General features: G+C 40.9%; 4 protein-coding genes and 1 pseudogene across 4 annotated transcripts in view; 3 read left to right on the forward strand and 2 right to left on the reverse strand.

Annotated features, from left to right (window-relative positions):
• The window catches only part of tyw1 (tRNA-yW synthesizing protein 1 homolog (S. cerevisiae)), a 52,586-nt gene extending 52,088 nt beyond the window's left edge, over positions 1 to 498 (reverse strand). Inside the window, 1 exon segment of the mRNA XM_030407336.1 lies at positions 140 to 498. Within this exon segment, the coding sequence (XP_030263196.1) occupies positions 140 to 203 (64 nt within the window). The 5' untranslated portion in view covers positions 204 to 498.
• A 190-nt stretch (positions 499 to 688) lies between these two features.
• On the forward strand, positions 689 to 3,961 carry LOC115596386 (zinc-binding protein A33-like). Its single transcript, XM_030441454.1, has one exon. It carries the CDS (start codon positions 1,018 to 1,020, stop codon positions 2,458 to 2,460), a length of 1,443 nt encoding a protein of 480 aa, XP_030297314.1. The 5' UTR covers positions 689 to 1,017; the 3' UTR covers positions 2,461 to 3,961.
• A 1,257-nt stretch (positions 3,962 to 5,218) lies between these two features.
• On the forward strand, positions 5,219 to 14,373 carry LOC115571382 (uncharacterized; annotated as a pseudogene).
• A 1,402-nt stretch (positions 14,374 to 15,775) lies between these two features.
• Positions 15,776 to 18,862, forward strand: sbds (SBDS ribosome maturation factor). Its single transcript, XM_030442908.1, has 5 exons — positions 15,776 to 16,033; positions 16,244 to 16,373; positions 16,485 to 16,685; positions 16,839 to 17,003; positions 17,745 to 18,862. The coding sequence occupies exons 1-5, from the start codon at positions 15,906 to 15,908 to the stop codon at positions 17,868 to 17,870; spliced, it is 750 nt and encodes a 249-aa protein (XP_030298768.1). The 5' UTR covers positions 15,776 to 15,905; the 3' UTR covers positions 17,871 to 18,862.
• A 339-nt stretch (positions 18,863 to 19,201) lies between these two features.
• Positions 19,202 to 21,874, reverse strand: LOC115597180 (claudin-9-like). Its single transcript, XM_030442933.1, has one exon. The coding sequence runs from the start codon at positions 20,474 to 20,476 to the stop codon at positions 19,793 to 19,795; it is 684 nt and encodes a 227-aa protein (XP_030298793.1). The 5' UTR covers positions 20,477 to 21,874; the 3' UTR covers positions 19,202 to 19,792.
• Between the last annotated feature and the right edge of the window lie 118 nt (positions 21,875 to 21,992).

Consider the following 21,992-nt stretch of genomic DNA (forward strand, 5'->3'; position numbering starts at 1 on the left):
CGCAGCAAGACAACAACATTCAGGTCAGCCACATCAAAAGGCGGATGACAGGTTAGCATGCTAAGAATGTTACTAACATTAGCTTAAACAATCACCTAAAGTTCGTTCCCAGATCCGTTAAAATGTGAAGTAAGCTCACCTTTAGTATCCGAGGAAGACACCCGACCTACGAAGAGCAAAACAACCACGAAGAAGCTCGACATGGCTGCAAATTGTGAGGTTATATTAAAGTACACAATACTCTGCAGCTGGTGCAGTGTGTGTCACCATGTTGTCTGGCCGCGGAGCATGCCGGGAAGCGTAGTTCTTAGTATAGTTGACGTTACGCTCGAGGCAGTCTTTCAAGTATCGTGGCAGAAATACAGAAAGACGACAAATACAATATATTTAATCTTTTGTAACGATCCCCCGAGACAGAACACCAAATTTCACGTCTGCCTTATTTTTAATTTTATTTAGAATTTCTTAACCGGAAGTATTGCCATGGCTACACGCTACCTGACGTTAACCTCTCGTTTAAGGACAGGGACGCGTTCACGTGACCAGTCAGCGTGTCGTATTCATTGGTTGCGTCCGGAATTCCATATTATACACTATACATACTCAATATGTGTACTATCGTTTAACATACTTTTGAGTGAATAACAGTAGTATACATCTTTTCTATGAAGACGATGGCTTTCGACTGCGATCAAGCCAGCTGTGGTTCGGGTTTGCTTGGTCAAATCTGCCGCACCTTTTTTTCAGTGCGCAAATGCTCTAACATTTACGGTAATCGTACTGAACCCGCTCTAACTGTGGGTCAGAGTGCAGTCTCACCTCTCCTTATCAGCTGTTACTTATTTACTTTCCATGACATTGAAATTGATTTTGACATTTCCTGATCGGAGCTGAGACGACATTACAGGGCGAAGAATCTCTCCAGTAAACGAGAATCTAAGGATCTTAAACTGTTAATCAGAGAGACATTGATTTGGTGAGTTGGGCTGTTGAAGAACAATTTACATATCCGGACAAATGGCTGCGAAAAATTCTGCTCTTTTTGAAAGTTTCCTGAGCTGCCATTTGTGTTCAGAGACTTTCAGAGATCCTGTGTCTCTGAGCTGCAACCACAGCTTCTGTTCAAGCTGCCTGCGAATATTCTGGGAACAAGCTAAAAACAAAAACTGTCCCATTTGTAAAAGGAAATCCTCAAAACAAGATCCAAATGTGAACTTTGCTCTGAAGGAACTGGCTGACTCCTTTGCTGAGAGACTGAACACTGGACCACCTGAGACAGAAAAAGGAAAGAAGCGGGTGGAGGTGAAAAAGAAGGTTGTGTGTGATAAACACCCAGAAGTCTCTTACTTGTTCTGTGAGGACGAGCAGAGAGCTGTGTGTCCTGTCTGTGAGTTTTCTCTCCACCAGAGTCACAAGGTGGTTCCTGTAGAACAAGCAGTCAGTGAGCTGAAGGAGCAGCTGAAATCTGACTTAAAGTCTCTACAGGACAAGAGGAACACATACAAACAAGTGGAGAAAACATACAATGAAGTGGCTGAACACTCCAAGAAGCAGCTGTTGTCCACAGAGAGGCAGATCAGAGCAGAGTTCAACAAGCTCCACCAGTTCCTGAAAGAGGAAGAGGAGTCCAGACTGGCAGCTCTGAGGGAGGAAGAGGAGCAGAAGGGGAAGACTGTCAGCAGAGAGATGAAGGTGATTGAGGAGCAGATCTCCTCTCTGTCAGACAGTATCTGTGCTGTTGAAGAAGAGCTGCAGAAACACAACGTGCCATTCCTCAGCAGCTATAAAGCCACTCAGACCAGAGCCAGAGTCCAGTGCTCACTGTCAGATCCACAGCTGGTCTCAGGAGCGCTGATAGATGTGGCCAAACACCTGGGCAACCTGTCCTTCAGAGTCTGGGAGAAGATGAAGGACCAGGTCCACTTCAGTCCTGTCGTTCTGGACCCAAACACTGCACATGGCTGTCTCTATCTGTCTGATGATCTGACCAATGTGAGACAGGGGGACACATGGCCGCAGCTTCCTGACAATCCAGAGAGAAACACTAAGTATGCCCATGTTTTTGGTTCTGAGGGCTTCAGCTCAGGGAAACACAGCTGGGAGGTGGAGGTGGGAGATCATCCTGACTGGCGTGTAGGTTTGGTTAAAGAGTCAGTTGACAGGAAGGGAGAGATATATGTTTCACCAGAATATGGAATCTGGTGTTCATGTCATCGTGATGGAAAATACACTAATGGTGCTGGAAAGACTGTCAGAGTGAAGAAGAGTCTCCAGAGGATCAGAGTCCAGCTGGACTATGACAGGGGGGAGGTGTCCTTCTACGACCCTGAAGACATGACTCACATCTGCACTCTCAGAGACACTTTCACTGAGAAACTCTTCCCATATTTCGGTATTGGAAAGGCTGGTGATGCTAAAACTGCTGATATCAAAATCTGTCATACTGATATTTCTCTGTGATGTTCAGGAATGTTAGGAATATTATTGCCTGTAGTGTGTGTGTGTTTCTTAAACACTGACCTTGTCACGACCTGTAGTCGTCATGGGGACCAAAGCCCGGTCATAAAGAGGAGAACAAGGTGTCATTTCTCAGGTCCTGGTTCAGGTCAGGGGTAAGGTGTGAATTTAGGTTGGGTTAAGGTTAGTGTTACAGTACAAACACTGTTCATCAGCTTCTTCATTGTTTTTGTTCTTCAACATCTTCTGCAAATTTGATTCGGTGTCAAACGTCCTGACATGTTTTCTAACAGTTCTACAGTCTGACGTGAATCATTCAAAGTGTTTTTCATGTTGATTTGTTCTTTTTTTGAATCTCAGTTCCTCCCAATCAATGTTGTTAATCAGTGTAAGTTTATCAAAACTTTTTATTTTTTACTTACCACTTCCATTTGAGATTATGTCAATGTAATATTCTGTTATGTTGTTTCATGTTTACTAACATTGCTGATCTGTTGGCGGTGTCTCTTTAACAAAGTACAGTTTGATTCTCATAAAGATAACAGTTGATAAAGTTGTTCATGTCTGTTTCAAAGGTCGTGATAATGTGCTGAGGCTCTTATTTTACCTCTGTCAGTCACAATGTAGTGTAGTAACATCCTCTAATCATGTTCACTCTGGGGCCGTCGTTTTACTCAGAGGACACAAGAGATTTGATTGTTTCCTCATTCAGTCTTTAACGGATTAGTTTCGGGAGTGTTGCTGCAGACTGCCTCCTCCATGTTGTTTAACTCTGTATGATGATGAATTAAGTTGTATTTTGTCTTTAGGTTCATCCTGATTTTTACAGCTGGTGGATGGTACTTGGCAGAATGTGCCAGTTTGGCTTTTTGTTTTTTTGCTCTTGAGAAATGAAATATAACATTGCACATTTCAGTTGTCAGTGAGATTTATATGAAAGATCTTTTTATCATGTGAGCATCATTTTATGATAACTATCAGTGTAAACTGAGCTGAACATTATTGTATCTGATTCACACAGTCTGGTTTAGCAGTGAGGATTAGTGGTCCAGTTATAATGGAAAGACTTCTCTCTAATGTGACGCTGCAGGTGAAACTAAAGGGTCATCATCACCTGACTCACTGTTGAGTGAATGATTCTGCTAGTTGACACTAACGACTGTTAAAGACAGTCTATGAAATGTTTTCTTGGTACTAATTGTTTAAGTTGACATCAAAATTGATAACAGCTTAACATTAATTAAATGTCACCACATTCCACATGTCAGAATTGTTGATATTGAATTCTAAAGCAGTGTTTGCTTTAATCTTGATCTCAGACATGAATCTTTATTATTTCCCAGCAGCATTTATTTAATAATTCCTGAACATTCATTAAGATGCAGCTGCTGTTTGTTCCTGTGTGTTTATGTTAACTGTCCCAACAGCACGAGTCTGTGCTGGATGATCTTCAGGATTGATGCTGGATAACTGTGGACTCACTTTAAGTTGTGTTAAAAAAAAACTTGTATGTTTTCAACCTGCTTAGAAAATGTTCTAGTCAAGAGCAGTTCCAACATTTTCCCAGTTACTACGATCAATAAAAATACAATGTTTGTGAACACAGAAACTGAGTCACTTTTCTATTTAAATGATCGTTTTATTGATAACACCTTAACACATTGTCTTGAAGGAAATGGCTCGAATAACAGAAGGGAAGGAGTGTCCTCCTGAGCTGTTCACACTGATAGAAATTTTATTTGTATTTATTTGGTTCTATGTTTTGTTTTGTTTTTATAACAAGAACCAACATTTTATCAAAAACACTCATGTGACTGTGTGTTTGACTGCTGGAGTACTGGAGTGCGATAAAACAGCCATGGTGAACTTAGAAAAATATATACTAGAAACGGTTGATAAAAAATATTATTTTCTCTATAAAATATATATATTATTATATACAATCAGTCTAATTTGCTTTAACTGTTGAATGAATATGTTTAAATGTAGGTATTGCCAAACTTGTGCAATTATTGTGGCATTTATTTATTTAGTTAAATATTTTACTGTCAATTTCAGTTTGAGTCACCCAGTATTATAAAACAGCGAGTGTTTGTATCCCCTTATTGTAGGCTACTTGGAGAGACTACGTACATAGTTGAATCTAAATAAGATGAAGGATTCAGTGCAGAGTAGCCCCATCATTTGTTTTGCCCTGTGATTTTAACATTAATAAATAAATTACTCTGAAGTCTTGTATTCTTTATGAAGCTATGATTTGAAATACACTACTTTATTCAGATTTACTGACACATTAGGTGTATTTGCACAAAGTATCGGTATCGGAGCGGTATCACCGATACCAGCCTGAATTTTACTCAGTATCGGATCGGAAAGGAAATCGGTGGTATCAAACATCACTAGTTTCTACTTCCTGTTCTGAGTGAAGTGCTATGTAAACCTTTTATCCATGTAGTGCTGTTTGAATACATCAATTGAATGTTTACCTTTTTATATTCTATTTATTGTGAATATATTTAATATACAATCAATATTTTTCATTAGAAATGTATACAGCACTTTGGCTATTTCAAACATGAATCATCATGCTGATTATTTTTACTAAATCATGTAAACAGTATTTATAAAACTTGCATTTTATTTTGTACATCAGCACCTCAAGTGGACAGTTGCCTTAAAATCTGTTAATAGGTCACAAAGCACCATCTGCTGGTGAGAACACGAAATGTCAGCTGTCATTTATTTACTTTCCATGAAAGTGAAACTGATTTTGACATTTCCTGATCGGAGCTGAGACGACATTACAGGGCGAAGAATCTCTCCAATAAACAGGAATCACAAGGATCTTAAACTGTTAATCAGAGAGACATTGATTTGGTGAGTCGTGCTGTTGAAGAATAATTCACATATCTGAACAAATGGCTGAGAAAATTGCTGTTTTTGAAAGTTATCCTGAGCTGCCATGTGTGTTCAGAGACTTTCAGAGATCCTGTGTCTCTGAGCTGCAACCACAGCTTCTGTTCAAGCTGCCTGAACAAATTCTGGGAACAAGCTAAAAACAAAAACTGTCCCATTTGTAAAAGGAAATCCTCAAAAGAAGATCCACGAGTGAACTTTACTCTGAAGGAACTGGCTGACTCCTTTGCTGAGAGACTGAACACTGGACCACCTGAGACAGAAAAAGGAGAGAAGCAGGTGGAGGTGAAAGAGGAGGTCGTGTGTGATAAACACCCAGAAGTCTCTTACTTGTTCTGTGAGGACGAGCAGAGAGCTGTGTGTCCTGTCTGTGAGTTTTCTCTCCACCAGAGTCACAAGGTGGTTCCTGTAGAACAAGCAGTCAGTGAGCTGAAGGAGCAGCTGAAATCTGACTTAAAGTCTCTACAGGACAAGAGGAACACATACAAACAAGTGGAGAAAACATACAATGAAGTGATTCAACACTCCAAGAAGCAGCTGTTGTCCACAGAGAGGCAGATCAGAGCAGAGTTCAACAAGCTCCACCAGTTCCTGAAAGAGGAAGAGGAGTCCAGACTGGCAGCTCTGAGGGAGGAAGAGGAGCAGAAGGGGAAGACTGTCAGCAGAGAGATGAAGGTGATTGAGGAGCAGATCTCCTCTCTGTCAGACAGTATCTGTGCTGTTGAAGAAGAGCTGCAGAAACACAACGTGCCATTCCTCAGCAGCTATAAAGCCACTCAGACCAGAGCCAGAGTCCAGTGCTCACTGTCAGATCCACAGCTGGTCTCAGGAGCGCTGATAGATGTGGCCAAACACCTGGGCAACCTGTCCTTCAGAGTCTGGGAGAAGATGAAGGACCAGGTCCACTTCAGTCCTGTCATTCTGGACCCAAACACTGCACATGGCTGGCTCCATCTGTCTGATGATCTGACCAGTGTGAGACGGGGGGACACAAAGCAGCAGCTTCCTGACAATCCAGAGAGAAACACTAAGTATAACATTGTTTTTGGTTCTGAGGGCTTCAGCTCAGGGAAACACAGCTGGGAGGTGGAGGTGGGAGATCATCCTGACTGGATTGTAGGTTTGGTTAAAGAGTCAGTTGACAGGAAGGGAAAGATACCTGCTTCACCAGAATATGGAATCTGGTGTTTGAAGCATCGTGATGGAAAATACACTGATGGTGCTGGTGAGACTGTCAGAGTGAAGAAGAGTCTCCAGAGGATCAGAGTCCAGCTGGACTATGACAGGGGGGAGGTGTCCTTCTACGACCCTGAAGACATGACTCACATCTACACTTACAGAGACACTTTCACTGAGAAACTCTTCCCATATTTTGGATATTGGAAAGGCTGGTGATGCTAAAACTGCTGATATCCAAATCTGTCAGGCTGATATTTCTCTGTGATGTTCAGGAATGATAGGAATATTATTGTCTGTAGTGTGTGTGTGTGTGTGTGTGTGTGTGTGTGTGTTTCTTAAACACTGACCTTGTCACGACCTGTAGTCGTCATGGGGACCAAAGCCCGGTCATAAAGAGGCGAACAAGGTGCCATTTCTCAGGTCCTGGTTCAGGTCAGGGGTAAGGTGTGAATTTAGGTTGGGTTAAGGTTAGTGTTACAGTACAAACACTGTTCATCAGCTTCTTCATTGTTTTTGTTCTTCAACATCTTCTGCAGATTTGATTTGGTGTCAAAGGTCCTGAAATGTTTTCTAACTGTTCTACAGTCTGACGTGAATCATTCAAAGTGTTTTTCATGTTGGTTTGGTTCTTTTTTTTGAATCTCAGTTCCTCCCAATCAATGTTGTTAATCAATGTTAGTTTATCAAAACTTTTTATTTTTTACTTACCACTTCTATTTGAGATCATTTCAATGTAATATTCTGTTATGTTGTTTTATGTTCACTAACATTGCTGATCTGTTGGCGGTGTCTCTTTAACAAAGTACAGTTTGATTCTCATAAAGATAACAGTTGATAAAGTTGTTCATGTCTGTTTCTAAGGTCATGATAAAGTGCTGAGGCTCTTGTTTTACGTCTGTCAGTCACAATGTAGTGTATCAACATACTCTAATCATGTTCACTCTGGGGCCGTCGTTTTACTCAGAGGACACAAGAGATTTGATTATTTCCTGATTCAGTCTTTAACGGATTAGTTTTGGGAGTGTTGCTGCAGACTGCCTCCTCCATGTTGTTTAACTCTGTATGATGATGAATTAAGTTGTATTTTGTCTTTAGGTTCATCCTGATTTTTACAGCTGGTGGATGGTACTTGGCAGAATGTGCCAGTTTGGCTTTTTGTTTTTTTGCTCTTGAGAAATAAAATATAACATTGCACATTTCAGTTGTCAGTGAGATTTATATGAAAGATGTTTTTATCATGTGAGCATCATTTTATGATAACTATCAGTGTAAACTGAGCTGAACATTATTGTATCTAATTCACACAGTCTGGTTTAGCAGTGAGGATTAGTGGTCCAGTTATAATGGAAAGACTTCTCTCTAATGTGACGCTGCAGGTGAAACTAAAGGGTCATCATCACCTGACTCACTGTTGAGTGAATGATTCTGCTAGTTGACACTAACGACTGTTAAAGACAGTCTATGAAATGTTTTCTTGGTACTAATTGTTTAAGTTGACATCAAAATTGATTACAGCTTAACATTAATTAAATGTCACCACATTCCACATGTCAGAATTGTTGATATTGAATTCTAAAGCAGTGTTTGCTTTAATCTTGATCTCAAACATTAATCTTTATTATTTCCCAGCAGCATTTATTTAATAATTCCTGAACATTCATTAAGGTGCAGCTGCTGTTTGTTCCTGTGTGTTTATGTTAACTGTCCCAACAGCACGAGTCTGTGCTGGATGATCTTCAGGATTGATGCTGGATAACTGTGGATTCACTTTAAGTTGTGTTAAAAAAAAAACTTGTATGTTTTCAACCTGCTTAGAAAATGTTCTAGTCAAGAGCAGTTCCAACATTTTCCCAGTAACTACGATCAATAAAAATACAATGTTTGTGAACACAGAAACTGAGTCACTTTTCTATTTAAATGATCGTTTTATTGATAACACCTTAACACATTGTCTTGAAGGAAATGGCTCGAATCACAGAGGGGAAGGAGTGTCCTCCTGAGCTGTTCACACTGATAGAAATTTTATTTGTATTTATTTGGTTCTTTGTTTTGTTTTTCTAACAAGAACCAACATTTTATCAAGAACACTCATGTGACTGTGTGTGTTTGACTGCTGGAGTACAAGAAGTTTAAAAGCCTGCAAAGGAATAGGAGAGGTTTCTACTTCTTGTTCTGAGTGAAGTGCTATGTTAACCTTTTATCCATGTAGTGCTGTTTGAATACATCAATCGAACATTAACCATTTTATATGTATTGTGAATATATTTAATCTACAATCAATGTACTCTATTAGAAATGTATACAGCCCTTTGGCTTCATCATACATTTCATACATGAATCATCATGGTGAATATTTCCTAAATCATGTAAACAGTATTTATAAAACTTGCATTTTATTTTGTACATCAGCACCTCAAGTGGACAGTTACCTTAATCTGGAATTAGACCCTATCGCATATATCGATATAGTTCAAATTTGCGCTGTGATCCTTGCTCCAGACGAGCCGCTGACCCGGAGCTCTCTGCACTGCTCCCCGCGCCCCTCCTCTTTCATGCACAGAGAGGGGAGGGGCTGGAACAGACACTCCGACACTCTTCAACAAACAATTGTTGCCACGCACTTTGGCCTTGATGCCCCGTGGGAAAAAAAATCATCGTACGGCCTCAGTGGCCTCTGTGCCCCTGGCCCGGTCAGTGTAGCGAGCTTGCCTTCAATTACAGCCACCTGAGTGCACAGTAGTCACTCACAGTAACTCCAGTGAGTCCGCGGTTCGCGCAGGTGGAGCCTCATTATCACGATGATCTCACGTGAAAGCCTCTCAAACAGCAGCAGCGTCTCAAAACAGAAGAGCGAAACTTTACAGCACAGGTGCGCAAGCGAGCTCAGCCGGTTTGATATGATACGTAACTGACTTATGTGGTAGGATTTAGTCCGGTAAAGTTGGAAATATATTCACAGATTCCCGGATCAAAAACTCATAAGTGAAATCCTTGTTGAAACACAAACTGACGGCTCTTTCCTACCGTAGTACGATAGACAACGAGCTACAGCCGTATGTTAATCAAAACGAGCGGCTGGACATTAACTCTGGTCTCTATGGTCAGCCGTCTGTGAGACGAGGGCGCAGGGACCGTCTACAAAGTGCAACACCGAAAAGAGATACTACAAAAAATATTATTCACAGTGTAGTGTCACCAAAATCACTCCACACATCAGTGGTCTCCTGCTGCTTATTCTACAATTTTTTTTTTTGTTTGGGAAAAAATGTGCTTTGCCATAATTTTGGGGAATTTCTATTGGGAGAAATATTCAATAAAAATAATATTCAGTGTAGTGTCACAAAACTCACCTCACTCTAACCCTACTTAGAAAAAAACTGTTTTCTAATGTAACATTTACTTGATATTGGTATTTAAAAATGTTTTAATACATAACCCATGTCTTATTATAAATTAGGATGTAATGGTATCAGTCTGAAAGGTAAATCAACAAATTTTACTTAGTGGTCTTTGTGCCCTGTCATGTGGCCTTGGTGCCCCTGAAAAAAAATAAAAAGTGAAGGCCAAATGGCCGTGCCCTAAAATGACAAAATACCCACCCACATGTCATATTTGGCTTTGACTTTGACTGAACATTTGTTCTCACTTTGCAATAAAATTATCGGGATATATATCGTATATCGATATTCAGCCTAAACATATCGGGATATGACTATTGGTCCATATCGCCCAGCCCTACCCTGGCAAAAGTTTTATTTGTTTTGTTTTTTGTTTAGTTTTTCTAACAAGAACCAACATTTTATCAAGAACACTCATGTGACTGTGTGTGTTTGACTGCTGGAGTACAAGAAGTTTAAAAGCCTGCAAAGGAATAGGAGAGGTTTCTACTTCTTGTTCTGAGTGAAGTGCTACGTTAACCTTTTATCCATGTAGTGCTGTTTGAATACATCAATCGAACATTTACCATTTTATATTTATTGTGAATATATTTAATCTACAATCAATGTACTCTATTAGAAATGTATACAGCCCTTTGGCTTTATCATACATTTCATACATGAATCATCATGGTGAATATTTCCTAAATCATGTAAACAGTATTTATAAAACTTGCATTTATTTTGTACATCAGCACCTCAAGTGGACAGTTGCCTTAAAATCTGTTAATAGGTCAACACATTGTCTTTAAGGAAATGTCGAATCACAGAGGGGAAGGAGTGTCCTCCTGAGCTGTTCACACTGATAGAAACTATATTTGTATTTATTTGGTTCTTTGTTTTGTTTTCTTTTTATAACAAGAACCAACATTTTATCAAAAACACTCATGTGACTGTGTGTTTGACTGCTGGAGTACTGGAGTGCGATAAAACAGCCATGATGAACTTAGAAAAATATATACTAGAAAAGGTTGATAAAAAATAATATGTTATCTATAAAATATATATGTTATTATTTACAATCAGTCTAATTTGCTTTAACTGTTAAATGAATATGTTTAAATGTAGGTATTGCCAAACTTGTGCAATTATTGTGGTATTTATTTATTTAATTAAATATTTTAATGGCAATTTCAATTTGAGTCACCCAGTATTATAAAACAGCGAGTGTTTGTATCCCCTTATTGTAGGCTATTTGGAGAGACTACGTACATAGTTGAATCTAAATAAGATTAAGGATTCAGTGCAGAGTAGCCCCATCATTTGTTTTGTCCTGTGATTTTAACATTAATAAATAAATTACTCTGAAGTCTTGTATTCTTTATGAAGCTATGATTTGAAATACACTACTTTTTTTAGATTTACTGACACATTAGGTGTATTTGCACAAAGTATCAGTATCGGAGCGGTATCACCGATACCAGCCTGAATTTTACTCAGTATCGGATCGGAAAGGAAATCGGTGGTATCGAACATCACTAGTTTCTACTTCTTGTTCTGAGTGAAGTGCTATGTAAACTTTTTTTCCATGTAGTGCTGTTTGAATACATCAATTGAATGTTTACCTTTTTATATTCTATTTATTGTGAATATATTTAATCTACAATCAATATTTTTCATCAGAAATGTATACAGCACTTTGGTTATTTCAAACATGAATCATCGTGCTGATTAATTTTACTAAATCATGTAAACAGTATTTATAAAACTTTTTATTTTGTACATCAGCACCTCAAGTGGACAGTTACCTTAAAATCAGTTAATAGATCACAAAGCACCATCTGCTGGTGAGAAAACGAAATGTCAGCTGTTAATTATTTACTTTCCATGAAAGTGAAACTGATTTTGACATTTCCTGATCGGAGCTGAGACGACATTACAGGGCGAAGAATCTCTCCAATAAACAGGAATCACAAGGATCTTAAACTGTTAATCAGAGAGACATTGATTTGGTGAGTCGTGCTGTTGAAGAATAATTCACATATCTGAACAAATGGCTGCGAAAAATTCTGCTCTTTTTGAAAGTTTCCTGAGCTGCCATGTGTGTTCAGAGACTTTCAGAGATCCTGTGTCTCTGAGCTGCAACCACAGCTTCTGTTCAAGCTGCCTGAACAAATTCTGGGAACAAGCTAAAAACAAAAACTGTCCCATTTGTAAAAGGAAATCCTCAAAAGATAATCCAGAAGTGAACTTTACTCTGAAGGAACTGGCTGACTCCTTTGCTGAGAGACTGAACACTGGAGCACCTGAGACAGAAAAAGGAGAGAAGCAGGTGGAGGTGAAAGAGGAGGTCGTGTGTGATAAACACCCAGAAGTCTCTTACTTGTTCTGTGAGGACGAGCAGAGAGCTGTGTGTCCTGTCTGTGAGTTTTCTCTCCACCAGAGTCACAAGGTGGTTCCTGTAGAACAAGCAGTCAGTGAGCTGAAGGAGCAGCTGAAATCTGACTTAAAGTCTCTACAGGACAAGAGGAACACATACAAACAAGTGGAGAAAACATACAATGAAGTGATTCAACACTCCAAGAAGCAGCTGTTGTCCACAGAGAGGCAGATCAGAGCAGAGTTCAACAAGCTCCACCAGTTCCTGAAAGAGGAAGAGGAGTCCAGACTGGCAGCTCTGAGGGAGGAAGAGGAGCAGAAGGGGAAGACTGTCAGCAGAGAGATGAAGGTGATTGAGGAGCAGATCTCCTCTCTGTCAGACAGTATCTGTGCTGTTGAAGAAGAGCTGCAGAAACACAACGTGCCATTCCTCAGCAGCTATAAAGCCACTCAGACCAGAGCCAGAGTCCAGTGCTCACTGTCAGATCCACAGCTGGTCTCAGGAGCGCTGATAGATGTGGCCAAACACCTGGGCAACCTGTCCTTCAGAGTCTGGGAGAAGATGAAGGACCAGGTCCACTTCAGTCCTGTCATTCTGGACCCAAACACTGCAGCATGGCTGGCTCCATCTGTCTGATGATCTGACCAGTGTGAGACTGGGGGACACATGGCAGCAGCTTCCTGACAATCCAGAGAGAAACACTAAGTATGCCACTGTTTTTGGTTCTGAGGGCTTCAGCTCAGGGAAACACAGCTGGGAGGTGGAGGTGGGAGATCATCCTGACTGGCGTGTAGGTTTGGTTAAAGAGTCAGTTGACAGGAAGGGAGAGATACGTGTTTCACCAAAATATGGAATCTGGTGTTTATTGCATGGTGATGGAAAATACACTAATGGTGCTGGTGAGACTGTCAGAGTGAAGAAGAGTCTCCAGAGGATCAGAGTCCAGCTGGACTATGACAGGGGGGAGGTGTCCTTCTACGACCCTGAAGACATGACTCACATCTGCACTCACAGAGACACTTTCACTGAGAAACTCTTCCCATATTTTGATATTGGAAAGGCTGGTGATGCTAAAACTGCTGATATCCAAATCTGTCAGACTGATATTTCCCTGTGATGTTCAGGAATGATAGGAATACTATTGTCTGTAGTGTGTGTGTGTGTGTGTGTGTGTGTGTGTGTGTCTGTGTGAGTGTGTGTGTGTGTGTGTGTGTGTGTGTGTGTGTGTGTCTCTTAAACACTGACCTTGTCATGACCTGTAGTCGTCATGGGGACCAAAGCTCGGTCATAAAGAGGAGAACAAGATGCCATTTCTCAGGTCCTGGTTCAGGTCAGTGGTAAGGTGTGAATTTAGGTTGTGTTAAGGTTAGTGTTACAGTACAAACACTGTTCATCAGCTTCTTCATTGTTTTTGTTCTTCAACATCTTCTGCAGATTTGATTTGGTGTCAAAGGTCCTGAAATGTTTTATAACTGTTCTACAGTCTGACGTGAATCATTCAAAGTGTTTTTCATGTTGGTTTGTTCTTTTTTTGAATCTCAGTTCCTCCCAATCAATGTTGTTAATCGATGTTAGTTTATCAAAACTTTTTATTTTTTACTTACCACTTCCATTTGAGATTATTTCAATTTAATATTCTGTTATGTTGTTTTATGTTCACTAACATTGCTGATCTGTTGGCGGTGTCTCTTTAACAAAGTACAGTTTGATTCTCATAAAGATAACAGTTGATAAAGTTGTTCATGTCTGTTTCTAAGGTCATGATAAAGTGCTGAGGCTCTTGTTTTACGTCTGTCAGTCACAATGTAGTGTATCAACATACTCTAATCATGTTCACTCTGGGGCCGTCGTTTTACTCAGAGGACACAAGAGATTTGATTATTTCCTGATTCAGTCTTTGACAGATTAGTTTTGGGAGTGTTGCTGCAGACTGCCTCCTCCATGTTGTTTAACTCTGTATGAAGATGAATTAAGTTGTATTTTGTCTTTAGGTTCATCCTGATTTTTACAGCTGGTGGATGGTACTTGGCAGAATGTGCCAGTCTGGCTTTTTGTTTTTTTGCTCTTGAGAAATAAAATATAACATTGCACATTTCAGTTGTCAGTGAGTGTTCAACTGGCCTTGTTTCAGTTCAGCATATTACATGGGTTTTGTTTACTGAGAGAAAAGACCAACTACGCCCAATTCCAAACTTAATGTCAGGAGGAGAACAAACACTAACAGTTGTCTTAAGTCGCTGTCATTTCTTCATCGTTCCCAATCCACATCAGTTCATTCAGAATCTCCTGTCGCTCACAATGTAACATTTTGGCAATAAGAGTTTTGGTGTTTTTATTCTGAGCAGGAGGTATTTTCTTTAATTAAGCAAACTCACAAACATTCATTCATTCATCAAGGCAGGAACTTCCTCTCTAATATTAATGTTCCCATCTTTGTTTTTAATGAGTAAGTATTTTGTAGTTAATGAGAAGGACTGAGGGTCAGTCAATGTCCCTCTCTCTCTCTCACACAGACAGACCGCAGTGTCACGGAAAATAGTAATAAAGCATTTAACTAATTGTACAATAAATAAAGGCATTAATATATTATTTATTGGTCTAAAAATAAACTAAATTACAACGTTTTCAATATCATTATTTAAGGAATTTGACAAAGTATTAGTCTAAAAGCACACAGTAAAAGTACTTCATATTATTCATGCAAGTAGTCTAGGAAGTACAAAGTTCAGCAGTATGTGAATCTTGGACTATTTATGTAAACAATGTTTTTTGGGGGTTCTCATGTTGTCCTTTACTTTAAAATCCGGAAGTATACAACGCGATACTTGCAGTTTATTATCGGGAATAATTACTGTAAAGGATATTATGTTTCACGGGTCTGATTGTGAGACTGCAGTCTGACCCACAGTCAGAGCGGCTGCATTACAATTACCGTAAACATTAGTTCATCTGCGCACTGAAAAAAAGGTGTGGCCAAGTGGACAGGTGAGTAGACACACAGTTTTACTATTATAGTTCATTTGTTAATACGTGGTAGTTGAGCGGAGTATCATTAATGTTTATGAGTGCTCACTCCCCTCTTGTGCTCACAGAAAGGAACTGCAGGATCAAAAGCGTGCTTGAACTTCCGGTAGATACTTTCAAAATACCAAAATCAGGACCAGGAAGTAATGGACATAAATGAATTGTTCTTTTCTCTCGTTTAAAGTCATGATTCTAAATGCGCTCACCTAAACCATTAACTCTGCCAAGCGTATAATAGTGCGCTACATGTTTGTGTAAGCTATTTTAAAATTAAAAAAGTTGTAGTGACGCACTTTTACAATACACTTCACACGGTTATTGTATTGTCGTTATTGTTATATGTTATTTTGAATCAGTCATTAATTAGTTTTCTATTGTTGTTGTTTTTTAAGATAATTCACCAAGTTATTTACAACTACTGAAGAAAAAAAAGCGGGAGCGGAACTGTTTTTGAACATCGTTTCACTGCGGATACATTTGAGTGACGTACTCGGCGCTCAGCGAAGGCGTTGTGAACTGTCAGCGCAGCTTGTTTGTTTTGAACGGAGCAGTCTGTCGCATTAAACTCAAACATGTCGATATTTACGCCAACAAATCAAATCCGGCTGACGAACGTGGCGGTGGTGCGGATAAAAAAAGGAGGGAAGCGGTTTGAAATCGCCTGCTACAAGAATAAAGTCATGAGCTGGAGATCAGGAGCGTGAGTAAAGTGATGTCAACACCCGCACTGAGTAACTGGTCTAACTCAGTAGTTACTTAAACATCGTGGTTATTATCTGTTTTAGTTAGTTAGCTGGTTTGTTTTGTAAAGGTCGTATTAAACATGTCAGTTAAATTCCTCTCGAAGCTTCTTTGGGAAACTACCGAGAACAAACATGTCTGAATCCAAACTGCTCGTGTTTTCTTCCAGAGAGAAAGACCTGGATGAGGTTTTACAGACCAGCTCAGTTTTCGTTAATGTATCCAAAGGACAGGTGGCAAAGAAGGATGACTTGACCAAAGCGTTTGGGACGGATGACCTGACAGAAATCTGTAAACAGGTACGACATGTTTTTTTCCTTCCCACCTCATTTTCACACCGTATCCTCTCCCACTTCCTCACCTTTTACCTGCTGTGTCCTTTTTTCTTTTTTTTTTCCTTTTTCGGACAGATCTTGGCTAAAGGAGAGCTCCAGGTGTCAGACAAGGAGAGGCAGAGTCAGATGGAGTCGATGTTCAGGGACATTGCGACGGTTGTGGCAGAGAAGTGTGTCAACCCGCAGACCAAGAGGCCGTATACAGTCAACCTCATTGAGCGGGCCATGAAGGACATCCACTACTCTGTCAAGACCGGCAAGAACACCAAACAGCAGGTCCGGAGACACAGGAGCTTTATTTGTTTGTTCTCATATGTAGAAGTTTATTTGAGTTGCCGTCCCACAAAGATCTGACTTGGAAGTGTGCATGAGAGTGTACAAAAACTGTCAGTTAAGTCCTCGCTAAATGCCCTGGCTTGTCGTTCGCAGGCTCTGGAAGTGATCCGGCAGCTGAAGGAGACCATGGAGATCCAGAGAGCCCACATGAGGCTGCGGTTGGTGCTGCCAGCCAAGGAGGCCAAGAGGCTGAAGGAGAAGCTGAAGCCTCTGCTGGAGGTCGTGGAGAGTGAAGACTTTGACGAGGAGCTGGAAATGGTGAGGAGTAATCTACTCTACTATTACTGAATGATGTGATGCAAACTGATATCATTTAAGCAGGGTTTCTGCCGGGTCTTAAAAGTCTTACAAAGTCTAAAATTTGACAATCTCAATTTTAGGCCTTAAAAAGTCTTAAATACGTCCATATTTTGCATAATGCTTAAATTCCATTTAACTAAGTTCATGTACCGCTTCCGTCATCCCCTTTTTTTTGTTTTATTTTGGGGAAACGTGTTGGTGAGATTCACAGTTAGTTCTGTGTGTTGTACTTCTTCCTGAAGTAGCCAGCTCACCGCACACTTCGCCATTTCTGGAAAGACAGAGGAATCTGCTGCAGCTGTGGGAAAGTGTAAATTTAACAAGTGTTGGCTTGAACAACCAGAATTCAGTTGGTTAAAAGCCGTACCTAATCATGAATTTGAAGCGCGGTGTACGCTCTGCAAGAGGACCCTCAACTTGGGCACACTTGGTGTCACACACAAAATCGGAAAAACACCAGTTAGCATCTAAAAGTCTCCAGCGAAGTCACACTTGTCACCAGTTCCCAGTCCAAGTTCATCCAGTTCTGGTCTCAAAAAGGTCTTAAAAAGTCTTAAATTTGACTCGTTCAGACCTGCAGAAGCCCTGTCAAGACCGTTGTTACTTTTGTCTCCTGCTGTGATCGTGAGATCAGGTGGGGCAGATGCAAACTTCTACTCTGTCTTTGTATTCACTGTGGCGTCTGTTTGTCTCTCTCAGGTGTGTCTGGTGGATCCCGGCTTCTACAGGGAGATCGACGAGCTGATCCGCTGTGAGACTAGAGGCCGAGGTTCTCTGGAGGTTCTCAATCTGAAGGATGTGGAGGAGGGAGATGAGAAGTTCTAGTAAACCAACTAGTCGGGACTCTGCACCTTATCCACACTAACGAGCTTCACTGCGGCACAAACGCTCATTTAAGAGACTATAAACATGAAGAGATTCATTCTCGTTTCAGCGCTCCCTGTACCAATGCCTCTTATATTTAAAGGATTTATTTGACTATTACTATTTACCAGATTGGTGTGCTGGGTGGAATTTATTTTGGAGCGTTTATACCTAAAGTCACAGATCAATACATTTCTCCAGGCTAATTTCAGTGTCTCTGGATTCTGGACAAAGTGTTTTTGCCTTCCAGCAGCCTTGTGCCATGTAGTCACACTCAATATCCCGTTTTTATGCATAATTCCTTCAACCTAATAAGTTATATTTTGTCATAAAGAGTGTTTTTCTTCTGTCGCAATAAATGTTCAACCGAGTATTTTTATTTTCTGTGTACACAAACCGACTTTTCTCAGATTAATGCAGTCGATGGAGAACAAATGAAATCGACTTTGCAGAATTCTCATTCTCTGTTTGACTTTAAATAATCTCTAAAAGGTATTTTTAGTTGAAAAATTGTATTTTGAGACAAAACAAGACACATTTAAGTCTAACTGCAGAAATGTGAACACAAAGACCTGAAGAATCAAGTCACAGCGAAGTAGCTTAAATAATTGTTTTCATACTCAAACTGATCTGAGGGCTCATGGTGTTGAGTCATCTCTGAATCATATTATCATCATTTGATGCAAAAAAAAGGGGATGAAACATGAAGAAACACGGATGTTTTCCTGTCAGGTTTCTATCTTTGACTTCTACTTTAAGTTCGACTGTACGGAGTAAAAGTGAACTCAGTAACTGTTTCCCTCAGTCTGATTCCTGTGTTCATCTGACCATCTTTTCTGTGATTTACCCTCAAACATTTGTGTTTATCTGCAAATAGAAGCCTGAAAACTCCAGTTTCACATCTGATCATTTTACAACCTCCTCTGAAAAGTTTATAAAGTATATCAACCCTGCTCGCAAGACGTTGGCTGCTTCTTTTCCATCGTGCGTATTCTTGTTTTTATATTATTTAAAGAAAAATACTCAGAAATAGGTTACTAAGGTTTGTTCTTCATAATTACCCCTCACCTTAAAGAGGTGAGGCGTTCCTCAAGTGCTCTGTGGCTCAGTGGCTCTCAACCTTTTGGAGTTAGTGAAGATTAAAAAAGGTTTTTCGGTATGTGTGTCCAGTCAGCACTCATGTAAAGTGTTGTTTCATTCTTTCTCTACAACCAGCCGAACCAATGGCAAGAACAGTCGGAGCCACTATAATCTAAGACTCATGTACATCAAATAACTAATGTAAACAAATGTATCTGAATATTTCCAATGCTTTATTATTCCACAGTGTCCTTTGGTGCAGAAGAATTCATCTCTAAACACTCTCAACAAAAGCAAAACAAACATGAAACTGCATCACTCTAATGTAGGGCAATGTGTTTGTGCAGCACAGTATCTAGTCTGAAGATCAGTATCGATTCTTTCACATCTAAAACATAACTATTAAAACAATCAGAGCACTTTACTGTCTTAATGTCAGTTTAGTGTCAGTTACTGCATCGAGTAAAGCAAACAAGTAGTATTTTACTGTAATACGGAATCCGGGGAAATGGTGATGGAATGGAAAACAATCCCATACAGTACATTCAGTTTGTTAATTTGAATAGTAATAGAAAGAAAATTCAAAGTGCTATTCACTCACACCCCTATCAATAAACCTACATGACGCTTCCCCTGTGCTCAAACTTTCTAATGTTCACGCTAATTGAAGCCAGTGCATCACAGCTCATCACATGCAGCCGCAAGTTTCCCTCGGCTGTTCAATCTGTCCGCAGTCATTTCACACATTGATGATTATCCAGTTTAAACTCTCACACCCTGTTAAATATTACATCACAGTCCCCTCAGATCGGCTCTGATCTGCGCTCGTACTGGCTGTTGGTGAACGCAGTCCTGTTGATCCTGCTCAGCGGGTGATTAGCCTCATCCTGGAGATGCGGGTACCCGCTCCCTCTGCTCCCTGCAGGCTGCGCCACCTCTGTCTCCTTTGTGGGGCACCTGGTGGTGAGGTACACCCCGCCAGCCAGCATCAAAGCAAAGGAGATCCATCCAAGGTACAGTGCCGGTCCCCAGTCTCTCCTCAGCAGTTCAGCCCCCTCCAGTGGCTGACTGGTGTGATGACACGTCCAGGCTGTGGGGATCAGCAGCAGGATCCCAGACAAAACAAAGAGAGAACCAGAAAACACTTTGATCTGACCCCGCTGAGGGAACCACACTGCTCCCGCCGCTCCGATCGCTGACGCGAAAGCCCCAGCACCCACGGCCGCCATGATGAGGGCTCTCCACGTCCGAAAACTTCCAGAAAGAGACAAGAGAGACTGGTAGAAGGAGCAGTGCAGGCTGCCATCGTGGTTCAAGTCCCAGTGATCCCATTCCAGCCACACCCCGTCCCAGTAGGCCGGCAGGGTAGCGGTGGTGTTGTCCAGGGTGCCGCTCACCTTCCACAGAGCCAGGCAGCGTGTCAGAATGGCACAAAGCCACCCAGCGAGGGCCAGACCGAGGGCAGCGAGCTCCAGCTGCCGTTCCATGACTCCGGCCGGCCTGCCTGCTCCTCCTCTTCGCTGCAGGCCTAACCAGAAACAGCTGGCAGCAGAGCGGGGTGGGGTGTTTTTTTAACTAGTGTGTGCATGAGTGAGGGAGAGATAATAACGTGTGTGTCTCTGTGTGTGTATGTGTATGTGTGTGTGTATGTGTGTGAATAGGTGTGTGTGTGTGTATGTTTTGCATGTCTGCTCAGAACAGGGAAACCAGTTCTCTGGTATTCATGGGAAGAAGAAGAAGAAGAAGAAGAAGGCCTTGGGTGGAGGAGGGAAATCCCTCTGTTTTCTCTGCCATGGTTTCAAAACAATCCCTTTCTCCCAGTTTCTGCAGCGAGGGGACAACAAAGGATCCACTGTTGGCTGATTCCTCGGCCACTGTGTCATGTTTCTGAGGGAATTTGAATTAAAGAGCCACGAGATCTTTTTACTTTTTACTCTATTTGGACCTGCGTTACAGTAGCAGTGCGTCGGCCTCCCTGAGGGGAGCTACTGGGTGGAGAACAACAATGACACCTTCCATACTGCAGAAAACCGATTCAAGTGGCACATGTTCACTCTGCAGAGTTTATTTAACATTCTGAGACACAAAACACAAACACACAAGCGTCATTTCACTAAAAATACTAACTAAAACATGAATAACTAGCAAAAATGCATAAACATTCAGCTACATGAGTACAAATCAGTTATTATTCGTCTGTGAAAGGAGCATAAAACCAAAAAAAGACAGATTGCAGCTATTTTTTAAAAAGTTAATTAGTTATTGAAATGTTCCCCATAAAAAGATCTAATAATTCAGCTGCATGTTTCAGGAAAACCAGAATCTGTACTTCTGTAAATGGCTGCTTTTATTCAGGTTACTGTACTGATAAGAGTCAAATCTACATGTCACCCCTTACAAACAATTATAAAAACACCTACACATGAAAAGCAAAGTAATGTCATGTGAACTGGACATGAAATCTACATTTTCACATATGAATTACCTGCGTACATTCGTATGTGATTGGACATATATAGGTACACTGAAAAGCTAAAACATAAAAAGAAGCCAACAGGTGAAGTGAATATTATTGATCATGTAGTTCAAATTAAATGTTGCCACTTGACATGTTCCGGCCAACCTGACACCAAGAAAACATGACAGAGAGCTCAAGGCATCAACCGGATCTCCAGACTGCCCAGATCCCAAATAGATTGAGCGCCATGAGATGCGCCAGAACGAGTCACATCCACTGAGGCCTGTTTCCATGCCCTGATGGATCAGAGCCAAGTCTGATCCATGATGGGGCATCCCTTGGTCGGGCTTGTCCGGGCACGTCTCACTCTGATTCTCAATCGGATTGGGATCTGGAGCAGGGGCGGTTCTAGGGGGGGGCCAACAGGGGCCAGTGCCCCCGTAACTCTGAGTCTGGACCCCCCTGTGGCCCCCCCGACAGGGAGTCTGCATTAATAACACAATGACAGATTTCTTGCAATGATTTTGTTCTGAAGGGAAAGGGAG

This window comes from Sparus aurata, chromosome 2, assembly GCF_900880675.1.
Source record: "Sparus aurata chromosome 2, fSpaAur1.1, whole genome shotgun sequence".
Taxonomy (NCBI): Eukaryota; Metazoa; Chordata; class Actinopteri; order Spariformes; family Sparidae; genus Sparus; species Sparus aurata.